This window comes from Pristiophorus japonicus, chromosome 1 (genome assembly GCF_044704955.1).
Source record: "Pristiophorus japonicus isolate sPriJap1 chromosome 1, sPriJap1.hap1, whole genome shotgun sequence".
NCBI classification, from domain to species: Eukaryota; Metazoa; Chordata; class Chondrichthyes; family Pristiophoridae; genus Pristiophorus; species Pristiophorus japonicus.
In genome coordinates, this window is record NC_091977.1 from 55,458,295 (window position 1) to 55,480,095 (window position 21,801).

Below are 21,801 nucleotides of genomic sequence, written 5' to 3' on the forward strand. Positions count from 1 at the left end.
CATTTTGTGAGTCAGGCATTTTGGGCCAAAATAAAGCAGAGCCAAGGTTGTACCTTGCTTAGTTAAACAGTACTCAGTTTGCACCTTTATTGCACACACAACAATACCAATCCAATTTTATAAGTGGTGAACTTATTGTACGTCAATTTTAAATATTCAATAATGACATAATGCATACAAAAATAAACTGATCACCCTTGTGCATTCCCCTAGTGCTTGTCTTCTCTTTGCCTTTGCCTTTCCTAGTGCTTCTCCAGTGGCTGCAGCATGGCTGCTGGAAGGCTGCTGACCTTGAATTGAGTAGACTGCAGATGGGTTTGGAGGGTGACCTTGAGCAACTGTTGGCCTGGAAGGACTGGCTTCAGATTGCACCAAAATGGCCTGGGCTGCAGCAGTGTGGGCCGGCTGGCTGACGGCCCATGGCAAGGACACTGGCAGAGTAGCAAGGGTGTGAGCACTTCTATTTTTTTCAGACTTTTTTTGTTGGAATTGAATTTGCTGCTATTCTGACCGTTTTCACTGACTACGGTTGTAACGAGATCCTTGGCCATTTTGCTTCCCTGCCAGTCACAGCCCCTTGTTCACCGGCCCCCCCCCTACATGGGCACTTTATTTCGAAGCTGCAGGTTAATGCGAAAAGTAGTGAACTTATCATAGAATAGGGTGACCACACGTCCCCGTTTTCTGGGGACAGGACCCGGATGAAGTATTGTGACCTCGGCAAACAATGTCCCTGGAAGAGTCTCTGGTTCACGAAACTTGTTCCCGAATAGACTGGAGCCATAATCATTGGAATATATGCATATAATTCCGTTCTACATCATCACAGTTTCAGTTCAAAGGACTGAACAGTGGTAATTGTATTATTTGTACACTGTGTCTGAATGTGCTTCAATAGTGTGGCTGACACATCTACGATAATCTGTTTTGTATTTGTAGTGTATATGTGCAACTGTTAAAATATAGGCTGCTAAAAGATTTTGCCTCGCTATGCTGCACAACCTACATTTTGCGTCCTGGCTACTTTGCTGTATTCCAAACCTGCGTGTCCTTGGATTCGCTGAGAAAATATGGCCACCTTATTATCGTCGGTCAATTTTATTGCCAAAAGAAATAGGTCACCTTAAGCAAAATCTTGCTATTGGCTCTGTGGGCATCTTGAAGTCTGGTACCCAAACCCACTTTCGAGAACATAAGAAATTAGGGGCAGGAGTAGGCCATTCAGCCCTTCGAGCCTGCTCCGACATTCTATAAGACCATGGCTAATCTTCTATCTCGACTCCACCTTACTGCAATAAGCGTGACTGAACCAGGGATGTACTGCAGTACCCAGCTGACTGAGTTGTCTGGCTATCCAGCTCCGGCTGATTTCCAAACTTCTCTATGGAGCTGGTCCCTGATGCACTTGTAACACATCACTAGAGTAATGTCCCAAGGAGAAGGAAGGACTGTGGTGTCGGATGCACTCTGGGCGGGAGGGAGGGAGATGATTGAATACAAATGGGAGAATCACCTAGCGGGTGATAGATCCCAGGATCCTTGCTGGAAGGAAGAACTTCATTTACTGAAAGCACGTTCCATTATGGGTTCCTTTTTTTAATATGGATAGGTAATTGTAAGTGAAGCCGTATATGCTTATACCGGGGAGGGGTACAGATCGGCATGTGTTTAAAAGCCAGGTTAAGTTGACTTGTGCCAATAGTTGTATTGGTGGCTGAGTGGGTTGTACTCCGGTTCTTGGATAGGGGATATTTGTTTATGTTTTTTGTTTGACTGTTGCTAATATTTGATCTATTTGTTAAGAGAATGTCAACAAATCGTACAGATGACTCAGAAACAAGTCAAAACTGATGCCTACTGCCAGTTTGAAGGAGGTGTCAAGCTTGGGATTGGAGCTTTTAACCTGGTACGGCATGCACCCATTTCACTGGAGTTACCATTCTTTTGGTTGGAGAAATACTTTTGTGTTCAACATTTGTTCATTACTTGAATATTTTGTCGAACTAAAATGGTTTCCTTCCCCTCCCACCCAGATGCTGTCTCTGCTACCTTTGAGAGTTCTTCGACTTCTTGAATTTATTGGATTTTCGGGTAATCGGGTATGTGTTATTAAATGTATACGTGTAAAGAAAATAATCGTACTGTGACTGCAATTTAAGATTTGCGATTGCCTTCCCACTGTCTCTCGAAGTGGGCCTATGGCTTGAGCACACTGCCTGTGCCTGTTGGCTGAAGATGGAAGATGAGCAGCACCAGTATTATTTGCTGCTTGTAGCTGGACAGTGCCATCTACTGGTAAACTACAGTACCGCTCAAATTTCATCCATTTTGGCACAGGCCCAGAATGTCCTTGTAATTTTCGGCACAACAACAGCAGTGTTGCGGCCGGGTTTTTCTGAGGAAATTCTCACTTAAGTGACTTACGCCGGCACCTCACTTCGCTCAATTTCATCGCTGCTGAGCGACAGCAACCAAAACCCAACATAGCTCATTAGCAAAGTCCTACCCCCGTGCAAAACACAAGGCAACAGGAGTTTCCTGCGTTTTCGTCCTTGTGAACGTGTGTAAATTTACAACCAAAAGTTTAGACGAAGCATGTCCCCACCTAACCTGTCACCTGAAGTTTCAGCCTTGGGACAGGCCCAAACTTTATTTCTGGAGTTTGATGGGGATTTTGGGGGGATTTTTGTTTTAATTTAGTTTTTCTCTCTCTGGGGCTTTATTTTCTATATCTTAGAATGCTTTATTATGGTATCAGAATCTACAACATTGAAATGAAAAGCTTCCACAAGTGCATTTTCTTAAACCTGCAGTAGCATTTAATGTGCATAAACAATGGTTTGACGACTCCAACATAATTTTCATAACATCAGTAAAATCAAGAGGGTCTTAAAAGAAGGAAGATGGCATAGGTTCCGTGTGTTTCTTTTAATGGTTACGCTGAATTTGTTTGTTTTGTGCCGGTTTTTAACGTTACGACATATGCAAATGAGATCTGCAGAAAATGTTGTGTGTGTTCGGTGTAGATCTCATCAGAGCTGTCGACGTAATATCAGTGTAAGTTGGATCAAGGAAGTTCCGGGCCATTATCTTCCTACAGTAAACTGGATTGAAACTATGTGCAGAAATTTTAAGATTGCACTGAACTCGTGTTTAAAATGTTAAAAGGATTTGAGAGGGTAGATACGGTTTTCTCTGACGGGAATCAAGAACAAGGAGACATAATCTTGACATAAGAGCTGGGCCAAATGGGAAGCGAAATCAGGCAGCACTTTTTCACACTGCGGGTTGGATTTTCGAGAAGTTTGCGACCGGGATTTCACTGCGATTTGACCCTCTGCAGCAAAAGCCCCTGCGGGATCGTCGGGTACCTGTTTGGGGCGGCGCTTCCAAGTACCGCTGGGGAGAGGTGTGCGACATGCAACAATGCGGACTGCGTTTGCGTCGGACTTTCGGCAACCTCCCGACCCGTACGACATGACCAGAATAGCGACAGGTCACACCTATCGGTGCAGCCCTGCCAGCAGAGGTAAGTATGAAAACCTGCAAAAAAGGTAAGTTCATTTTTTATTTTTTACTTTTTTTTTCAGCGATTCGATAGATAAGGGTCTTGCAAATGTTTTTGGAATATTTTTTGGAATTTTTTTCCCCTCTCCCAAGCCTGTCTTGCAGCACTCCTGGGCCCGGACTAAATTTGAAGAAACTCTCATTTTTGCATCGCGAATCCTCGTGCAACGCCCCCTTTACTGATGCTTCCCTGGCACAAACATAAAGGCCAAAAGTTCAGGCTAAAAACAGGGTCGCGCAGCCCAAACGTTGAGTTTCACGTATCGCTACCGTTTTCGTCAAAAAACCCCGAAAGTCGAAAATCCGGCCCATCGTGTAGTACAAATCTGACTCTCTTCCCCCAAAAGACTGGATGCTGGGTCAATTGGAACTTTCAAGACTGAGATTGATCGATTTTTTGTTAGGTAAGGGTATCGAGGGGTATGGGTCAAAGGATCTAATTGAATGGCGGACCAGGCTTGAGGGGCTGAATGGCTCTTCCTAATGTTCATATGAATAGAATCCCGTTCCCCGAAACTATGACATATGCAGGATGATATGTGTACTATGTATGAAGCATTTGACCCAAAATAGTGACTCATAACTTCTCACATTTGTTGCTTATGTCCTTTTTTAATTGCATAAATGAGTAGGGATTATGTTGTGTCCTGCAGATCTGTGTTGTGATTTCTGTTCATGTGTCACTGTTTGCTTCAGGATCTGGGGTTATCCATGCTGCGAGATGGTGCCTCCAGCCATAGCTTGAGAGCTGTACTGTGTGCCTTGACTCTCTTGATGTACCAAACTTATATCACTGTAGTTCTCGGTAAGATGTATCTCTTTATCTCTCCTTATCTTGGCTTGCAATCGAATGAGACTCTACAATGTATAAATCAATGCGGGTTTCTGTTTTGTAATTGGATTGGGAAACAGTTGGTTGATAAAAGTTGCTGCTGAGAAATATTGATAACAGCAATTTATTTTTAAATGCAAATCCATTGGCAGGATAGGCGCACCAACATAGAAACATAGAAACATAGAAAATAGGTGCAGGAGTAGGCCATTCGGCCCTTCGAGTCTGCACCACCATTCGATAAGATCATGGCTGATCATTCCCTCAGTACCCCTTTCCTGCTTTCTCTCCATACCCCTTGATCCCCTTAGCCGTAAGGGCCATATCTAACTCCCTCTTGAATATATCCAATGAACTGGCATCAACAACTCTCTGCAGGAGGGAGTTCCACAGGTTAACAACTCTCTGAGTGAAGAAGTTTCTCCTCATCTCAGTCTTAAATGGCCTATCCCTTATCCTAAGACTGTGTCCTCTGGTTCTGGACTTCCCCAACATCGGGAACAATCTACCCGCATCTAACCTGTCCCGTCCTGTCAGAATCTTGTATGTTTCTATGAGATCCCCACTCATCCTTCTAAACTCCAGTGAATAAAAGCCCAGTTGATCCAGCCTCTCCTCATATGTCAGTCCAGCCATTCCAGGAATCAGTCTGGTGAACCTTCGCTGCACTCCCTCAATAGCAAGAACGTCCTTCCTCAGATTAGGAGACTAAAACTAAACACAATATTCCAGGTGTGGCCTCACCAAGGCCCTGTACAACTGCAGTAAGACCTCCCTGCTCCGACACTCAAATCCCCTCGCTATGAAGGCCAACATACCATTTGCATTCTTTACCACCTGCTGTACCTGCATGCCAACTTTCAATGACTGATGTACCATGACACCCAGGTCTCGTTGCACCTCCCCTTTTCCTAATCTACCACCATTCAGATAATATTTTGTCTTTGCATTTTTGCCCCCAAAGTGGATAACCTCACATTTATCCGCATTACACTGCATCTGCCATGCATTTGCCCACTCACCTAACCTGTCTAAGTCACCCTGCAGCCTTTTAGCGTCCCCCTCACAGCTCACACCATCACCCAGTTTAGTGTCATCTGCAAACGTGGAGATATTACACTCAATTCCCTCATCCAAATCATTAATGTATATTGTAAATAGCTGGGGTCCCAACACTGAGCCCAACAGCACTCCACTAGTCACTGCCTGCCATTCTGAAAAGGACCCGTTTATCCCGACGCTCTGCTTCCTGTCTGCCAACCAGTTCTCTATCCACGTCAGTACATTACCCCCAATACCATGCACTTTGCTTTTGCACACCAATCTCTTGTGTGGGACCTCGTCAAAAATCTTTTGAAAGTCCAAATATACCACATCCACTGGTTCTCCCTTGTCCACTCAAAAAATTTCAGAAGATTTGTCGAGCATGATTTCCCCTTCATAAATCCATGCTGACTTGGACCGATCCTGTCACTGCTTTCCAAATGCGCTGCTATTTCATCCTTAATAATTGATTCCAACATTTCCCCCACCACTGATGTCAGGCTAACCGGTCTATAATTACCTGTTTTCTCTCTCCCTTTTTAAAATGTGCTGTTCCATTAGCTACCCTCCAGTCCATAGGAACTGATCCCGAGTCGATAGACTATTGTAAAATGATCACCAATGCATCCACTATTTCTAGGGCCACTTCCTTAAGTACTCTGGGATGCAGACGATCAGGCCCTGGGGATTTATCGGCCTTCAATCCTATCAATTTCCCGAACACAATTTCCTGCCTTATAAGGATATCCTTCAGTTCCTCCTTCTCACTAGACCCTCGGTCCCCTAGAAGGTTATTTGTGTCTTCCTTCGTGAAGACAGAAACAAAGTATTTGTTCAATTGGTCTGCCATTTCTTTGTTCCCCATTATAAATTCACCTGACTCCGACTGCAAGGGACCTACGTTTGCTTTCACTAATCTTTTTCTCTTCACATATCTATAGAAGCTTTTGCAGTCAGTTTTTATGTTCCTGGCAAGCATCTTCTCGTACTCTTTTCCCCCTCTTAATTAAACCCTTTGTCCTCCTCTGCTGAATTCTAAATTTCTTCCACTCCTCAGGTTTGCTGCTTTTTCTGGCCAATTTATATGCCTCTTCCTTGGATTTAACACCATCCTTAATTTCCCTTGTTAGCCACGGTTGAGCCAACTTCCCCGTTTTATTTGTACTCCAGACAGGGATGTACAATTGCTGAAGTTCATCCATGTGATCTTTAAATGTTTGCCATTGCCTATCTACCGTCAACCCTTTTAAGTATCATTTGCTAGTCTATTCTAGCCAATTCACACTTCAAGCCATCGAAGTTACCTTTCCTTAAGTTCAGGACCCTAGTTTCTGAATTAACTGTGTCACTCTCCATCCTAATAAAGAATTCTACCATATTATGCTCACTCTTCCCCAAGGGGTCTCACACAACAAGATTGCTAATTAGTCCCCTCTCATTACACATCACCCAGTCTAGGATCGCCAGCTCCCTGGTTGGTTCCTCGACATATTGGTCTCGAAAACCATCCCTAATACACTCCAGGAAATCCTCCTCCACCGCATTGCTACCAGTTTGGCTAGCCCATCAATATATAATTAAAGTCACCCATGATACCTTTATTGTATGCATCCCTAAATTCTTGTTTGATGCTGTCCCCAACCTTACTACTACTTTTTGGTGGTCTGTACACAACTCCCACTAGCGTTTTCTGCCCCTTGGTATTTCACAGCTCCATCCATACCAATTCCACATCATCCAAGCTAATGTCCTTTTTAATTATTGCATTAATTTCCTCTTTAACCAGCAATGCCACCCCGCCTCCTTTTCCTTTCTGTCTATCTATCCTTCCTGAATGTCGAATACCCCTGGATGTTGAGTTCCCAGCCTTGGACACCCTGGAGCCATGTCTCCGTGATGCCAATGACATCATACCCGTTAACTGCTATCTGTGCAGTTAATTCATCCACCTTATTCAGAATACTCCTCGCATTGAGGCACAGAGCCTTCAGGCTTGTCTTTCTAACACACTTTGCCCCTTTAGAATTTTGCTGCAATGTGTCCCTTTTTGCTTTTTGCCTTGGGTTTCTCTGCCCTCCACTTTTACTTTACTTCTTTCTATCTTTTGCTTCTGCCCCATTCTACTTCCCTCTGCCTCCCTGCATAGGTTCCCATCCCCCTGCCATATTAGTTTAACTCCTCCCCAACAGCACTAGTAAACACTCCCCCTAGGACATTGGTTCCGGTCCTGCCCAGGTGAAGACCGCCGGTTTGTACTGGTCCCACCTCCCCCAGAACCGGTTCCAATGTCCCAGGAATTTGAATCCCTCCCTGCTACACCAATCCTCAAGCCACGTATTCATCTGAGCTATCCTGCGATTCCTACTCTGACTAGCACGTGGCACTGGTAGCAATCCTGAGATTACTACTTTTGAGATCCTACTTTTTAATTTAGCTCCTGGCTCCCTAAATTCGTCTTGTAGGACCTCATCCCTTTTTTTACCTATATCGTTGATACCTATATAGAAACATAGAAAATAGGTGCAGGAGTAGGCCATTCGGCCCTTCTAGCCTGCACCACCATTCAATGAGTTCATGGCTGAACATGCAACTTCAGTACCCCATTCCTGCTTTCTCACCATACCCCTTGATCCCCCTAGTAGTAAGGACTTCATCTAACTCCTTTTTGAATATATTTAGTGAATTGGCCTCAACAACTTTCTGTGGTAGAGAATTCCACAGGTTCACCACTCTCTGGGTGAAGAAATTCCTCCTCATCTCGGTCCTAAATGGCTTCCCCCTTATCCTTAGACTGTGTCCCCTAGTTCTGGACTTCCCCAACATTGGGAACATTCTTCCTGCATCTAACCTGTCTAACCCCGTCAGAATTTTAAACTTTTCTATGAGGTCCCCTCTCATTCTTCTGAACTCCAGTGAATACAAGCCCAGTTGATCCAGTCTTTCTTGATAGGTCAGTCCCGCCATCCCGGGTATCAGTCTGGTGAACCTTCGCTGCACTCCCTCAATAGCAAGAATGTCCTTCCTCAGGTTAGGAGACCAAAACTGTACACAATACTCCAGGTGTGGCCTCACCAAAGCCCTGTACAACTGTAGCAATACCTCCCTGCCCCTGTACTCAAATCCCCTCACTATGAAGGCCAACATGCCATTTGCTTTCTTAACCGCCTGCTGTACCTGCATGCCAACCTTCAATGACTGATGTACCATGACACCCAGGTCTCTTTGCACCTCCCCTTTTCCTAATCTGTCACCATCTGTCTCTCTGTTTTTACCACCAAAGTGGATAACCTCACATTTATCCACATTATACTTCATCTGCCATGCATTTGCCCACTCACCTAACCTATCCAAGTCGCTCTGCAGCCTCATAGCATCCTCCTCGCAGCTCACACTGCCCCCCAACTTAGTGTCATCCGCAAATTTGGAGATACTACATTTAATCCCCTCGTCTAAATCATTAATGTACAGTGTAAACAGCTGGGGCCCCAGCACAGAACCTTGCGGTACCCCACTAGTCACTGCCTGCCATTCTGAAAAGTCCTCATTTACTCCTACTCTTTGCTTCCTGTCTGACAACCAGTTCTCAATCCATGTCAGCACACTACCCCCAATCCCATGTGCTTTAACTTTGCACATTAATCTCTTGTGTGGGACCTTGTCGAAAGCCTTCTGAAAGTCCAAATATACCACATCAACTGGTTCTCCCTTGTCCACTCTACTGGAAACATCCTCAAAAAATTCTAGAAGATTTGTCAAGCATGATTTCCCTTTCACAAATCCATGCTGACTTGGACCTATCATATCACCTCTTTCCAAATGCACTGCTATGACATCCTTAATAATTGATTCCATCATTTTACCCACTACCGATGTCAGACTGACCGGTCTATAATTCCCTGTTATCTCTCTCCCTCCTTTTTTTAAAAAGTGGGATTACATTGGCTACCCTCCACTCCATAGGAACTGATCCCGAGTCAATGGAATGTTGGAAAATGACTGTCAATGCATCTACTATTTCCAAGGCCACATCCTTAAGTACTCTGGGATGCAGTTCATCAGGCCCTGGGGATTTATCGGCCTTCAATCCCATCAATTTCCCCAACACAATTTCCCGACTAATAAGGATTTCCCTCAGTTCCTCCTCCTTACTAGACCCTCCGACCCCTTTTATATCCGGAAGGTTGTTTGTGTCCTCCTTAGTGAATACCGAACCAAAGTACTTGTTCAATTGGTCCGCCATTTCTTTGTTCCCCGTTATGACTTCCCCTGATTCTGACTGCAGGGGACCTACGTTTGTCTTTACTAACCTTTTTCTCTTTACATATCTATAGAAACTTTTGCAATCCGTCTTAATGTTCCCTGCAAGCTTCTTCTCGTACTCCATTTTCCCTGCCCTAATCAAATCCTTTGTCCTCCTCTGCTGAGTTCTAAATTTCTCCCAGTCCCCGGGTTCACTGCTATTTCTGGCCAATTTGTATGCCACTTCCTTGGCTTTAATGCTGTCCCTGATTTCCATTGATAGCCATGGTTGAGCCACCTTCCCTTTTTTATTTTTACGCCAGACAGGAATGTACAATTGTTGTAGTTCATCCATGCGGTCTCTAAATGTCTGCCATTGCCCATCCACAGTCAACCCCTTCAGTATCATTCGCCAATCTATCCTAGCCAATTCACGCTCCATACCTTCAAAGTTAACCATCTTTAAGTTCTGGACCATGGTCTCTTAATTAACTGTTTCATTCTCCATCCTAATGCAGAATTCCACCATATTATGGTCACTCTTCCCCAAGGGGCCTCGCACAACGAGATTGCTAATCAATCCTCTCCCATTACACAACACCCAGTCTAAGATGGCCTCCCCCCCCTAGTTGGTTCCTCGACATATTGGTCTAAAAAACCATCCCTTATGCACTCCAGGAAATCCTCCTCCAACGTATTGCTTCCAGTTTGGTTAGCCCAATCTATGTGCATATTAAAGTCACCCATTATAACTGCTGCACCTTTATTGCATGCACCCCTAATTTCCTGTTTGATGCCCTCCCCAACATCACTACTACTGTTTGGAGGTCTGTACACAACTCCCACTAACGTTTTTTGCCCTTTGGTATTCTGCAGCTCTACCCATATAGATTCCACATCCTCCAAGCTAATGTCCTTCCGAACTATTGCCTTAATTTGCTCCTTAACCAGCAATGCTACCCCACCTCCTTTCCCTTTTATTCTATCTTTCCTGAATGTTGAATACCCCTGGATGTTGAGTTCCCAGCCCTGATCATCCTGGAGCCACGTCTCCGTAATCCCAATCACATCATATTTGTTAACATCTATTTGCACAGTTAATTCATCCACCTTATTGCGGATACTCCTTGCATTAAGATACAAAGCCTTCAGGCTTGTTTTTTAAACACCCTTTGTCCTTTTAGAATTTTGCTGTACAATGGCCCTTTTTGTTCTTTGCCTTGGGTTTCTCTGCCCTCCACTTTTCCTCATCTCCTTTCTGTCTTTTGCTTTTGCCTCCTTTTTGTTTCCCTCTGTCTCCCTGCATTGTTTCCCATCCCCCTGCCATATTAGTTTAACTCCTCCCCAACAGCACTAGCAAGCACTCCCCCAAGGACATTGGTTCCGGTCCTGCCCAGGTGCAGACCGTCCGGTTTGTACTGGTCCCACCTCCCCCAGAACCGGTTTCAATGCCCCAGGAATTTGAATCCCTCCTCTGCTCACCACTGCTCAAGCCACGTATTCATCTGAGCTATCCTGCAATTCCTACTCTGACTAGCACGTGGCACTGGTAGCAATCCTGAGATTGCTACTTTTGAGATCCTACTTTTTAATTTAGCTCCTAGCTCCTTAAATTCGTTTCGTAGGACCTCATCCCTTTTTTTACCTATGTCGTTGGTACGAATATGCACCACGACAACTGGCTGTTCACCCTCCCTTTTCAGAATGCCCTGCACCCGCTGCCCTGCAACGTTAGTGTCCTCGCTCAGACCAGCATTGAAGCACTGACCACGCTCGATCAGCTCCGTTGGATTGGCCACATCGTCCACATGCCCGACATGAGGCTCCCAAAGCCAGCGCTCTACTCGGAGCTCCGACACGGCAAGCGGTCCCCAGGTGGGCAGAGGAAATGCTTCAGGGACACCCTCGAAGCCTCCTTGAAAAAATGTAACATCCCCACCGATACTTGGGAATCTTTGGCGCAAGACCGCCCAAAGTGGAGGAAAAGCATCCGGGAATGCGCTAAACAACTCGAGTTTCTATGCCGAGAGCAAGCTGAATCCAAGCGTCAACAACGGAAGGAGATGCGGCAACCCAAGCCCCCCACCCGTTCCTTCAACCACCGTCTGCCCCACCTGTGACAGAGACTGTGACAGAGGCATTGGACTCTCCAGTCACCTGAGAACTAATTTCTAGTGTGGAAGCAAGTCATCCTCGACTCCGAGGGACTGCCTATGATGATGATGAGTTTTAATATCTATAGCTGGGTATGGTAATATCTACATTATACCACTGGACTAGTAGTCCTGAGACCTCGCCGGGGTGGGGGTGATGCTACATAGAATTTTACAGCATAGAAACAGACCATTTGGCTCAACAGATTAAAACAGATTATCTGGTCATTATCCCATTGCTGTTTGTAGGGCCTTGCTGTGTGCAAATCGGCTGCTGCGTTCATTACATTGCAACAGTGACTACATTTCAAATGTATTTAATTGCCTGTGAAGCCCTTTGGGATGGCTTGAGGTCGTGAAAGATGCGATATAAATGAGTGTTCATTTCTGTTCCTTCTTAGGGTGGGGTTTAGAGGAAATAATGTGTTTTTTTGGTGTGCAGTCCATCCAATTGTACCTTTTAATGCAGCAAAAGACTATTTTTCTGAACTATGAAACTTCTCAACAGGTGGGGGTGAAGGCAACCTTCAAGAAGCTGAAGCACTCCTTGAACCCTACCTCGAGAAATATCCCAGCGTAAGTATTTGAGAAAGTCATTCTTGGCTTTCTGCCTTGTACTGAGTGTTCAGTTGCAATGACCTTGGCCCTGCTGTTGAGTAATTGCACCAAAAAGTGTGTAACTCGAGGAGATCCTCAATGAAAACATCTGCAAGAACTGATGAGTAGCATGCATTCGTAGCATACCATAATCTTTGAAAAAATTATATTCATTCTTGGGATGTGGGCATCGCTGGCAAAACTGGTATTTATTGCCCAGCCTTAGTTGCCCTGAGAGGAGGTGATGGACTTGAACCACTGATGGTGGTTTGCTACAGCTGTATGGCTTGCTAGGCCATTTCAGAGGGCAGTTAAGAATCAGAAGCTTTGGTGCGAGACTGAAATCACATATAGACCAGACCGGGTAAGGACAGCCTCACGGTCATTTTTACTGACACCAGCTTTTTATTTCCAGATTTATAATTATATAAACTAAATTCAAATTCTAACTGCTGTGGTGTGACTTTTAACTCTCATTTACTGGTTTATTAGCCTAGGCCTCTGGATTACTAGTCCAGTAAAGTAATCTACGCTATGCTACCATACCCAATCCTCCAAGAAAGCATGTAAACTGTTCGTGCAACTCACTGTTTTATTTTTTACTACATTTTTAATCACTAGAATGACAGAGACAGTAAGCTAGATTGTCCTCCACTATACCACCTGGATAGCTGCAGAACAGGAGGGAAAATGGCACTGGGTGGCCCAACTCTAGATGCCCGCACCAGAACCAGCCTGGTTTCCTCATTCTCTTTAACCTCCCATGCCCCCGAACAAGAATTTTGGCCACCAACCCCTTTGACTGGTCCACTGCATTGAAATGATGGTGGGGGAGGAGGCTGCAGATGATTGCCCTGCTACCCACTGGTGTACTGCCAGCCCCAGTTAAGATCGGAGGGAGGAGGGGGTGGGGGTTGCAGTATTTACTGCAGCAGCAGTGGAAAGACCACTTGTTGGAAGGAGAGGGGTCTGGAAGTGGACAGCGCTCCCTCTCTCCTGCCCTCATCGCCACTGAACAAAAGTAGGCCTCGGCTCGTCCTGTGCCCTTTATCGAAATCTCACTAGAGATCTTCAGAGTGTTTCATACCCATTTGCAGTTGCTCCTTCTGCTTCTGAAGCTGCCGCTGGTGTTTGCGTTTTCTTCTTGGCAGAGGTGGACTCCTTCTCTGTGGCGGAGATCCCACTGGGAGCCCAGCCTGCAATTTTCATTGGGCTTTAACAAGGAAAATGGGCCAGGGTCACAGCAGGGTCGAGATACTGGGCTCTAGTCCAACTCTGATCCACTTCCAGTGCCCCAAAGGAAAATCCTGCTCAAAACATTATGGGGAAGTTAGAAATGATAGGAAAGAGCTGATGTCAATGCATACAACGTTGGGCCTTGAAATTATGCCATGAGATAGAAACATAGAAAATAGGTGCAGGAGTAGGCCATTCGGCCCTTCGAGCCTGCACCACCATTCAATAAGATCATGGCTGATCCTTCACCTCAGTACCCCTTTCCTGCTTTCTCTCCATACCCCTTGATCCCTTTAGCCGTAAGGGCCATATCTAACTCCCTCTTGAATACATCCAATGAACTGGCATCAACAACTCTCTGCGGCAGGGAATTCCACACTCTGAGTGAAGAAGTTTCTCCTCATCTCAGTCCTAAATGGCCTACCCCTTATCCTAAGACTGTGTCCCCTGGTTCTGGATTTCCCCAACATCTGGAACATTCTTCCTGCATCTAACCTGTCCCGTCCAGTCAGAATCTTATACATTTCTATAAGATCCCCTCTCATCCTTCTAAACTCCAGTGTATAAAGACCCAGTTGATCCAGAATCTCCTCATATGTCAGTCCAGCCTGGAATCAGTCTGGTGAATCTTCGCTGCACTCCCTCAATAGCAAGAACACCCTTCCTCAGATTAGGAGACCAAAACTGAACACAATATTCCAGGTGAGGCCTCACTAAGGCCCTGTAGAGTTGCAGTAAGACCTCCCTGCTCCTATACTCAAATCCCCTAGCTATGAAGGCCAACATGCCATTTGCCGCCTTCACCGCCTGCTGTACCTGCATGCCAACTTTCAGTGACTGATGAACCATGACACCCAGGTCTCGTTGCATCTCCCCTTTTCCTAATCTGCCGCCATTCAGATAATATTCTGCCTTTGTGTTTTTGCCACCAAAGTGGACTACCTCACATTTATCCACATTATACTGCATCTGCCATGCATTTGCCACTCACCTAACCTGTCCAAGTCACCCTGCAGCCTCTTAGCATCCTCCTCACAGCTCACACCGCCACCCAGTTTAGTGTCATCTGCAAACTTGGAGATATTACACTCAATTCCTTCATCCAAATCATTGATGTATATTGTAAAGAGCTGGGGTCCCGGCACTGAGCCCTGCGGCACTCCACTAGTCACTGCCTCGCATTCCGAAAAGGACCCATTTATCCCGACTCTCTGCTTCCTGTCTGCCAACCAATTCTCTATCCACATCAGTACATTACCCCCAATACCACGTGCTTTGATTTTGCACACCAATTTCTTACGTGGGACCTTGTCAAAGGCCTTTTGAAAGTCCAAATACACCATATCCACTGGTTCTCCCTTGTCCACTCTACTAGTTACATCCTCAAAAAATTCCAGAAGATTTGTCAAGCATGATTTCCCTTTCATAAATCCATGCTGACTTGGACCAATCCTGTCACTGCTTTCCAAATGCGCTGCTATTAATCCTTAATAATTGATTCCAACATTTCCCCCACTACTGATGTCAGACTAACTGCTCTATAATTACCCGTACTGACCTGTAAAAGTGTTCACATAAAATTCCTGAGACATGCTTAGTGCATTCATCTGAATTTCTTCCGTCGTTACTGTGTAGGTGGCATTAGCACATCCAAGGCATTATTTTTGGCGTTAGCCTTGGCTCAATAGTAGGTTTAGGCAGGGAATTCCAGAACTTAGTGCTTAGGCAACAAAAGGCACGGCCACCAATGGTTGAGCGATTATAACCAGAGATGCTCAAGAGGTCAGAATTAGAGGAGTGCAGATATCTCGAGGGTGGGGGGTTGGGGGGCTGTGGGGCTGAAGGAGATTACAGAGATAGGGAGAGGCGAGGCCATAGAGGGATTTGAAAACAAGAATAAGAATTTTAAAATCAAGGCTTAACTGGGAGCCAATGTAGGTCAGCGAGCGCGTGTGATGGGTGAGCGGGACTTGCAGCGAGTTAGGACACGGGCAGCCGAGTTTTGGATGACATCAAGTTTACGTAGGGTAGACTGTGGGAGGCCAGCCAGAGGTGCATTGGAATAGTCAAGTCTCAAGGTAATAAAGGCAGAGATGAGGTTTTCAGCAGCGGATGAGCAAGGGTGGAGATGGGCGATGTTACGGAGGTGGGAATAGGCAGTCTTAGTTATGCTGCGGATATATGGTCAAAAGCTCATTTCAAGGTCAAATATGACACCAAGCTTGCGAACAGTCTGGTTCAGTTTCAGACAGAAGTTAGGGGAAAGGGATGGAGTCAGTGGCTAGGGAACGGAGTTTGTGACGGGGACTGAAAACAATGGCTTCAGTCTGCTCAATATTTAGTTGCAGAAAATTTCTGCCCATCCAGATCTGGATATATGACAAGCAGCCTGACAATTTAGAGACCGAGGAGGGGTCGCAAGAAGTGGTAGTGGGGTAGAACTGGGTGTCATCAACGTATACCGTGGAAACTGACGCTGTGTTTTCGGATGATGTCGCCAAGGGGCAACATGTAGATGAGAATGAGAAATAGGAGGAGGACACGGATAGTTCCTTGGGGGGGGGGGGGGCACCAGAGATAACGATGTGGGAGAGGGGAGAGAAGCCACTGCAGGTGATTCTCTGGCAATGATTAGATAGATAAGAATGGAATCAGGCAAGTACAGATCCACCCAGCTGGACGATGGTGGAGAGGCATTGGAGGAGGATAGAGTGGCCAATCATGTCAAAGGCTGCAGATAAGTCAAGAAGGATGAGGAGAGATAGTTTGCCTTTGTCACAGTCACAAAGGATGTCATTTGTGACTTTGATGAGAGCCGTTTTGGCACTGTGGCATGGGCGGGAACCGGATTGGAGGGATTCAAACATGGAATTGTGGGAAAGATGGGCACGGATTTGGGAGGCGACAACATGTTCAAGGACTTTGGAGAGGAAAGGGAGGTTGGAGATGGGGCAGTAATTTGCAAGGACAGAGGGGTGATGACGGCAGATTTGAGGGAGAGAGGGACAGTACTTGAGGAGAGTGAACCGTTAACAATGTCAGCTAACATGAGAGCAGTAAAGTTGGGTGGTTAGCAGTTAGGAATAGGGTCGAGGGAGCAGGAAGTGGGTCTCATGGACAAGATGAGCTCGGAGAGGTAATGAGGGGAGATCGGAGAGACACTGGAGAAAGATGTGAGGTCAGGGCTAGGGCACGGGGGATCCTCTGAGGACGTTTGGCCCGGTGGGCTCGGGGAAGGAAGGGAAGTGGCATAGGCAGCTGAGCAGATGGTCTCAATCTTGGAGACAAAGAAGTCTATGAGCTCCTCACACTTATTGTTGGAGGTGAGGTGGAGACAGGGGAAGAGGGGTTTAAGAAGGTAGTTAGCAGTGGAGAATAGAAGCCGGGGTTTATCTTTGCATTTCAGAATGATTCTGGATAAGTGAGCAATCTTGGCAGACGAGGGCAGGACCCCATAGTGCTCTGGTGGTGATGGTTAAACCGGTTGTCCACCATATCCGTTCAAGTCTGCATCCCTTGGATTTAAGGGAGCGAGGATGAGGGCCGTACCAAGGGGAAGAGCCAGGGTGAGAGAGTAAAATTGTTTTAATAGGGACTAGGGCATCAAAAGTGGTGCTCAAGATGTGGTTGAGCAGATCGGTAGCTGGAGCAATGTCATGGTGAATGACATATTTATCCCTCAACCAACACCTGGCCAATATTGATACTTCAACCAACACTTAGAACAGATGATTTGGTCATTCCCTCACTGCTGTTCTCCCACTTGATATTGGTGCTCGGTCTTCATTTTCATGAGACTGGTGTCCCCAGGCAGCTGGGAGGGGAAGAGGTTTTAAATTTCGAGCTGCTGTGTCACTGACAGCGGCCTTCGGTTAGGCCCTGATGGTGGGGCAGCAAAACTGACTGTCACGTTCTCTGCAATGCAACAGTGACTCCTTGTATTAGTGACTACCAATGTTCCCTTTAAGCTGTGCAGCCGTGCAGCGATCTTGAGGTCCTGCGCAGTCGGTGAGCGACTTTTTAATGGAAAAACCGCACGGCGCGGAATTTTGAATGGCCCGCGTATCCTGTTAAAGGGGCCGCGCGGGAAAAATAATTAGAGGGAACATTGGTGATTACAATTCAAAAGTACCAAATTGACTGTGAAGCACTTTGAGATTGTGAGACATAGAAACAAAGAAACATAGAAAATAGGTGCAGGAGTAGGCCATTCGGCCTTTCGAGCCTGCACCACCATTCAATGAGTTCATGGCTGATCATTCACCTCAGTACCCCATTCCTGCTTTCTCTCCGTACCCCTTGATCCTTTTAGCTGTAAAGGCCACGTCTAACTCCCTTTTGAATCTATCTAACGAACTGGCCTCAACAACTTTCTGTGCGAAGAGAATTCCACAGGTTAACAATTCTCTGAGTGAAGAAGTTTCTCCTCATCTCAGTCCTATATGGCTTACCCCTTATCCTTAGACTGTGTCCCCTGGTTCTGGACTTCCCCAACATCGGGAACATTCTTCCTGCATCTAACCTGTCCAGTCCTGTCAGAATTTTATATGCTTCTATGAGATCCCCCCTCAATCTTCTAAATTCCAGTGAATATAAGCCTAGTCGATCCAGTCTTTCTTCATATGTCAGTCCTGCCATCCCGGGAGAGATGCTATATAAATGCAATCTTTCTTTTTTTCCCCTTTCCTTGCTTCTTTCCCTCTTTCTAAATTCACAGGGTTGATCTTGGTACTGTACCTTGCTATAAGTACCTTGATAGTACAGGTGTTCACAAATCTTTCAATGATGCTGCTCATGGAGCAGTATCTTGTAGAAAACCCTGTTACGTTGATTTATTTTTCTACAACACTGTAAATTACATCTTTGCAACTGACGCAGCTCTTCTATGAAATCTGTAGCTGTATATATGATAACAGACTTTGTGCTCTGTCTTTAGGGCTCCATTATATTATTTTATTCAGCAAGAATAAAAATACTCAAGGGAAACTTTGAAATGGTGAGTGTTTTTCATTCCCTTTTGAGTGTTACAAAATGCATGCTCCATTTAGGCTTTTATTTGGTATATGTTCAATTTGTAACGCACAGTATAATAAAATGCTGGCTATCTTAGTGAAATTTTTTGCCAGTCCTGCATGTGTCATTAATTCTGGGCTTGTATTCTAATCATGCAGCATATTCTTTCTCACTGTAGTCAACCTAGAATGGTTTGCTAACTTGATTTAATTTGTAAAGCTATAGACTACGGAGCCAGTAATCTTAGTGCTCTGTGCAATTGGTTGCTGATGTTCCTAAAATAATGTATTCATTGTGAAATGCCTTAAGAGATGTCCTGAGGACTTGATGAAGCACTTGTCATGTTTTGGGATTTTCCGATTTATATTTTTTCTTTACAGAAAGGATTTTGGGGGTTGTGTTATGTTTTAAGGGCTGTGTTTTAAAACACAGTGGCAGAGAGATGAGTTTCCTCCAGCATGCTAATCCCTGCATCGGAACAGGTAGGCCCGAGGCACACCCAATATTGGCCCTCAGTCCTCATTTACATGAAACTGGCCTCCCCAGGCAGCTCGCTGGTGCAGACAATTAAAATTTCCGGCTGCTGTGATCAGGTAGGTCCTGGGGTAGGTGAGAGGCAATTACGAGCAGGGCAAGCAGCATCCAGCTCTTTCTGGATCCACATTCAGGTAGGACACGCCCAAGATAAGGCCTTCGAAAGTGGCTGACCCATGAGAATATTTGTCAGAAAACACCCCTCCCATTGTTACTGCTTAAGAAAGGTTCTAAGGAAACAAATGGCATTTTGATTGAAAAATCACTCCAATACCTTCAAGTCCGGGGAACCATGACACTTTTCCCACCTAGCTGTTCCACTAAAGGTACTAAACTGGATGGAGATTGGGGAAGAGAGATTGGTGTAAGGTAAGACTGAACACTGAAATGGTGGTGTTTAGTATCCAAGATTCATGCGGCACAAAATTGGCAGCCATCATTTTGAGATGAGGCAAAATGTAAAAGAAAAGTATAGATCGAGTAAAAGTATTTTTCATTGACTGGTGGACATGTATTAGCATTGGTTTGTGGATAAATGTGAGACATTTTGGTTGTGCAGTGCTGAGGAAATGCTGTACTGCCAGAGGTGGCGTCCTTCAGGTGAGACATTAAACCAAGGCTCCATCTGCCCTCTCAAGTAGACATAAAGGATACTATGACACTATTTTGAAGAAGAGCATAGGTGTTCTCAATATCCTGGGCAATATTTATCCCTGAAAGAACATCACTAAAACTGATTATGTGGTCCTTATTGCATTGCTGTTTGTGGGAGCTTGCTGGGTGCAAATTGACTGCTGCGCTTCCTGCATGATAACAGTGTCAACACTTTTCAAAGTACTTATTTGTCTGTAAATTGTATAGAGACATCCTGAGGAGTGAAAGTCACTATACCAATGCGTCTTTATTTTATTTTTAATTGATTTGATTTTAATCGAACGTTTCTTTTTCAATTGTATTTTATTATCCTGAAAATGTAGGCTCAGACGAGGTTTGAGGAATGCATTGCAGCTCAGAAAGAGTGGAGACAGATTCATCATCTGTGTTACTGGGAGCTAATGTGGAGTCACTCCTTTCAGCAACAGTGGCTGCAGGCATACCGCTACGCAGACCTCCTCTGCAAAGAAAGCCGGTGGTCGCAAGTGAGTAAACTTGTACACAATGTGCCATGCAAAATTCAAGCAAAAGATCGTGCACTCAACTTGCCTAACTGACCTTGTTTTAAATTTAGCTACTTTTTAGTTGCTAACAATGCTTGTCAGCCTACCTTATTTGTCACTGCTGATGTGTGGTGCGCTAAAATATTGAAATGCAGTGTTGCATTGAAAGTATCAAAGTATTGTCCATGCTGGAATCCAAGATCCAATCTGGCATCGAGGCCCGGGCCCCAGGCTGGGGTCGAGGCCCGGGCCCCAGGCTGGGATCGAGGCCCGGGCCCCAGGCTTGGGTCGAGGCCCAGGCCCCAGGCTTGGGTCGAGCACCGGGCCCCAGGCTGGGGTCGAGCACCGGGCCCCAGGCTGGGGTCGAGCACCGGGCCCCAGGCTGGGGTCGAGCACCGGGCCCCAGGCTGGGGTCGAGCACCGGGCCCCAGGCTGGGGTCGAGCACCGGGCCCCAGGCTGGGGTCGAGCACCGGGCCCCAGGCTGGGGTCGAGCACCGGGCCCCGTCTAGAAGCCAGCAGGGGGCCCAGGCTGGGATCTGCAGTCTTTGCAGGAATATAATGTAAAATCTATGTTGTAAAATGAGGGAGTCTCTTATAAGGATGCAAATAGTGCCACTTACAAATGCAAACTTGACTTTCACACCATGTTGGGTAATTCATGAAAAGTCTAATTGCTAGCTTATATATAGTTGTCATAACTACTCTTAATGCCAAAGCTCTTATTGTGCCTGACTTTTCCTAGTTGGTTTCAGATATTTCTATAAAATGCAGGAACAGTGTGATTTTCAGAAACACCCCTTTTGGAGTTTAGTATTCATTCTGAATAAAGGCTTTTGTGCTTTGTTGGACCTGCTTCCTCAGAATATGTATGCAGCAGACATTCGACTATGTAGATGTTTAGACTTTGCCATTTGAATTATCATCATCTTCATAGGCAGTCCCTCGGAATCGAGGAAGTCTTGCTTCCACTCTAAAAATGAGTTCTTGGGTGGCTGAACAGTCCAATAAGAGAAACACAGTCCCTGTCATAGGTGGGACAGACAGTCGTTGAGGGAAGGGGTGGGTGGGACTGGTTTGCCGCACGCTCCTTCCGCTGCCTGCGCTTGCTTTCTGCAGACTCTCAGCGATGAGACTCGAGGTGCTCAGCGCCCTCCCGAATGCACTTCCTCCACTTAGGGCGGTCTTTGGCCAGGGACTCCCAGGTGTCGGTGGGGATGTTGCACTTTATCGAGGAAGCTTTGAGGGTGTCCTTGTAACGTTTCCTTTGCCCACCTTTGGCTCGTTTGCTGTGAAAGAGTTCCGAGTAGAGCGCTTGCTTTGGGAGTCTCGTGTCAGGCATGCGAACAATGTGGCCTGGCCAGTGGAGCTGATCGAGTGTGGTCAGTGCTTCAATGCTGGGGATGTTGGCTTGGACAAGGACACTGATGT

General features: G+C 45.7%; 1 protein-coding gene across 4 annotated transcripts in view; it reads left to right on the forward strand.

Moving 5' to 3' along the window:
* Nucleotides 1–21,801, forward strand: part of LOC139263942 (tetratricopeptide repeat protein 39B) — a 182,258-nt gene that overhangs the window by 127,641 nt on the left and 32,816 nt on the right. For all 4 annotated transcript variants that reach the window (XM_070880031.1, XM_070880049.1, XM_070880040.1 and 1 more), the window contains 6 exons: nt 1,804–1,906; nt 2,034–2,099; nt 4,264–4,372; nt 12,344–12,411; nt 18,605–18,664; nt 20,193–20,354. In XM_070880031.1, the coding sequence (XP_070736132.1) occupies nt 1,804–1,906; nt 2,034–2,099; nt 4,264–4,372; nt 12,344–12,411; nt 18,605–18,664; nt 20,193–20,354 (568 nt within the window). The remainder of the gene's footprint in view (nt 1–1,803; nt 1,907–2,033; nt 2,100–4,263; nt 4,373–12,343; nt 12,412–18,604; nt 18,665–20,192; nt 20,355–21,801) is intronic.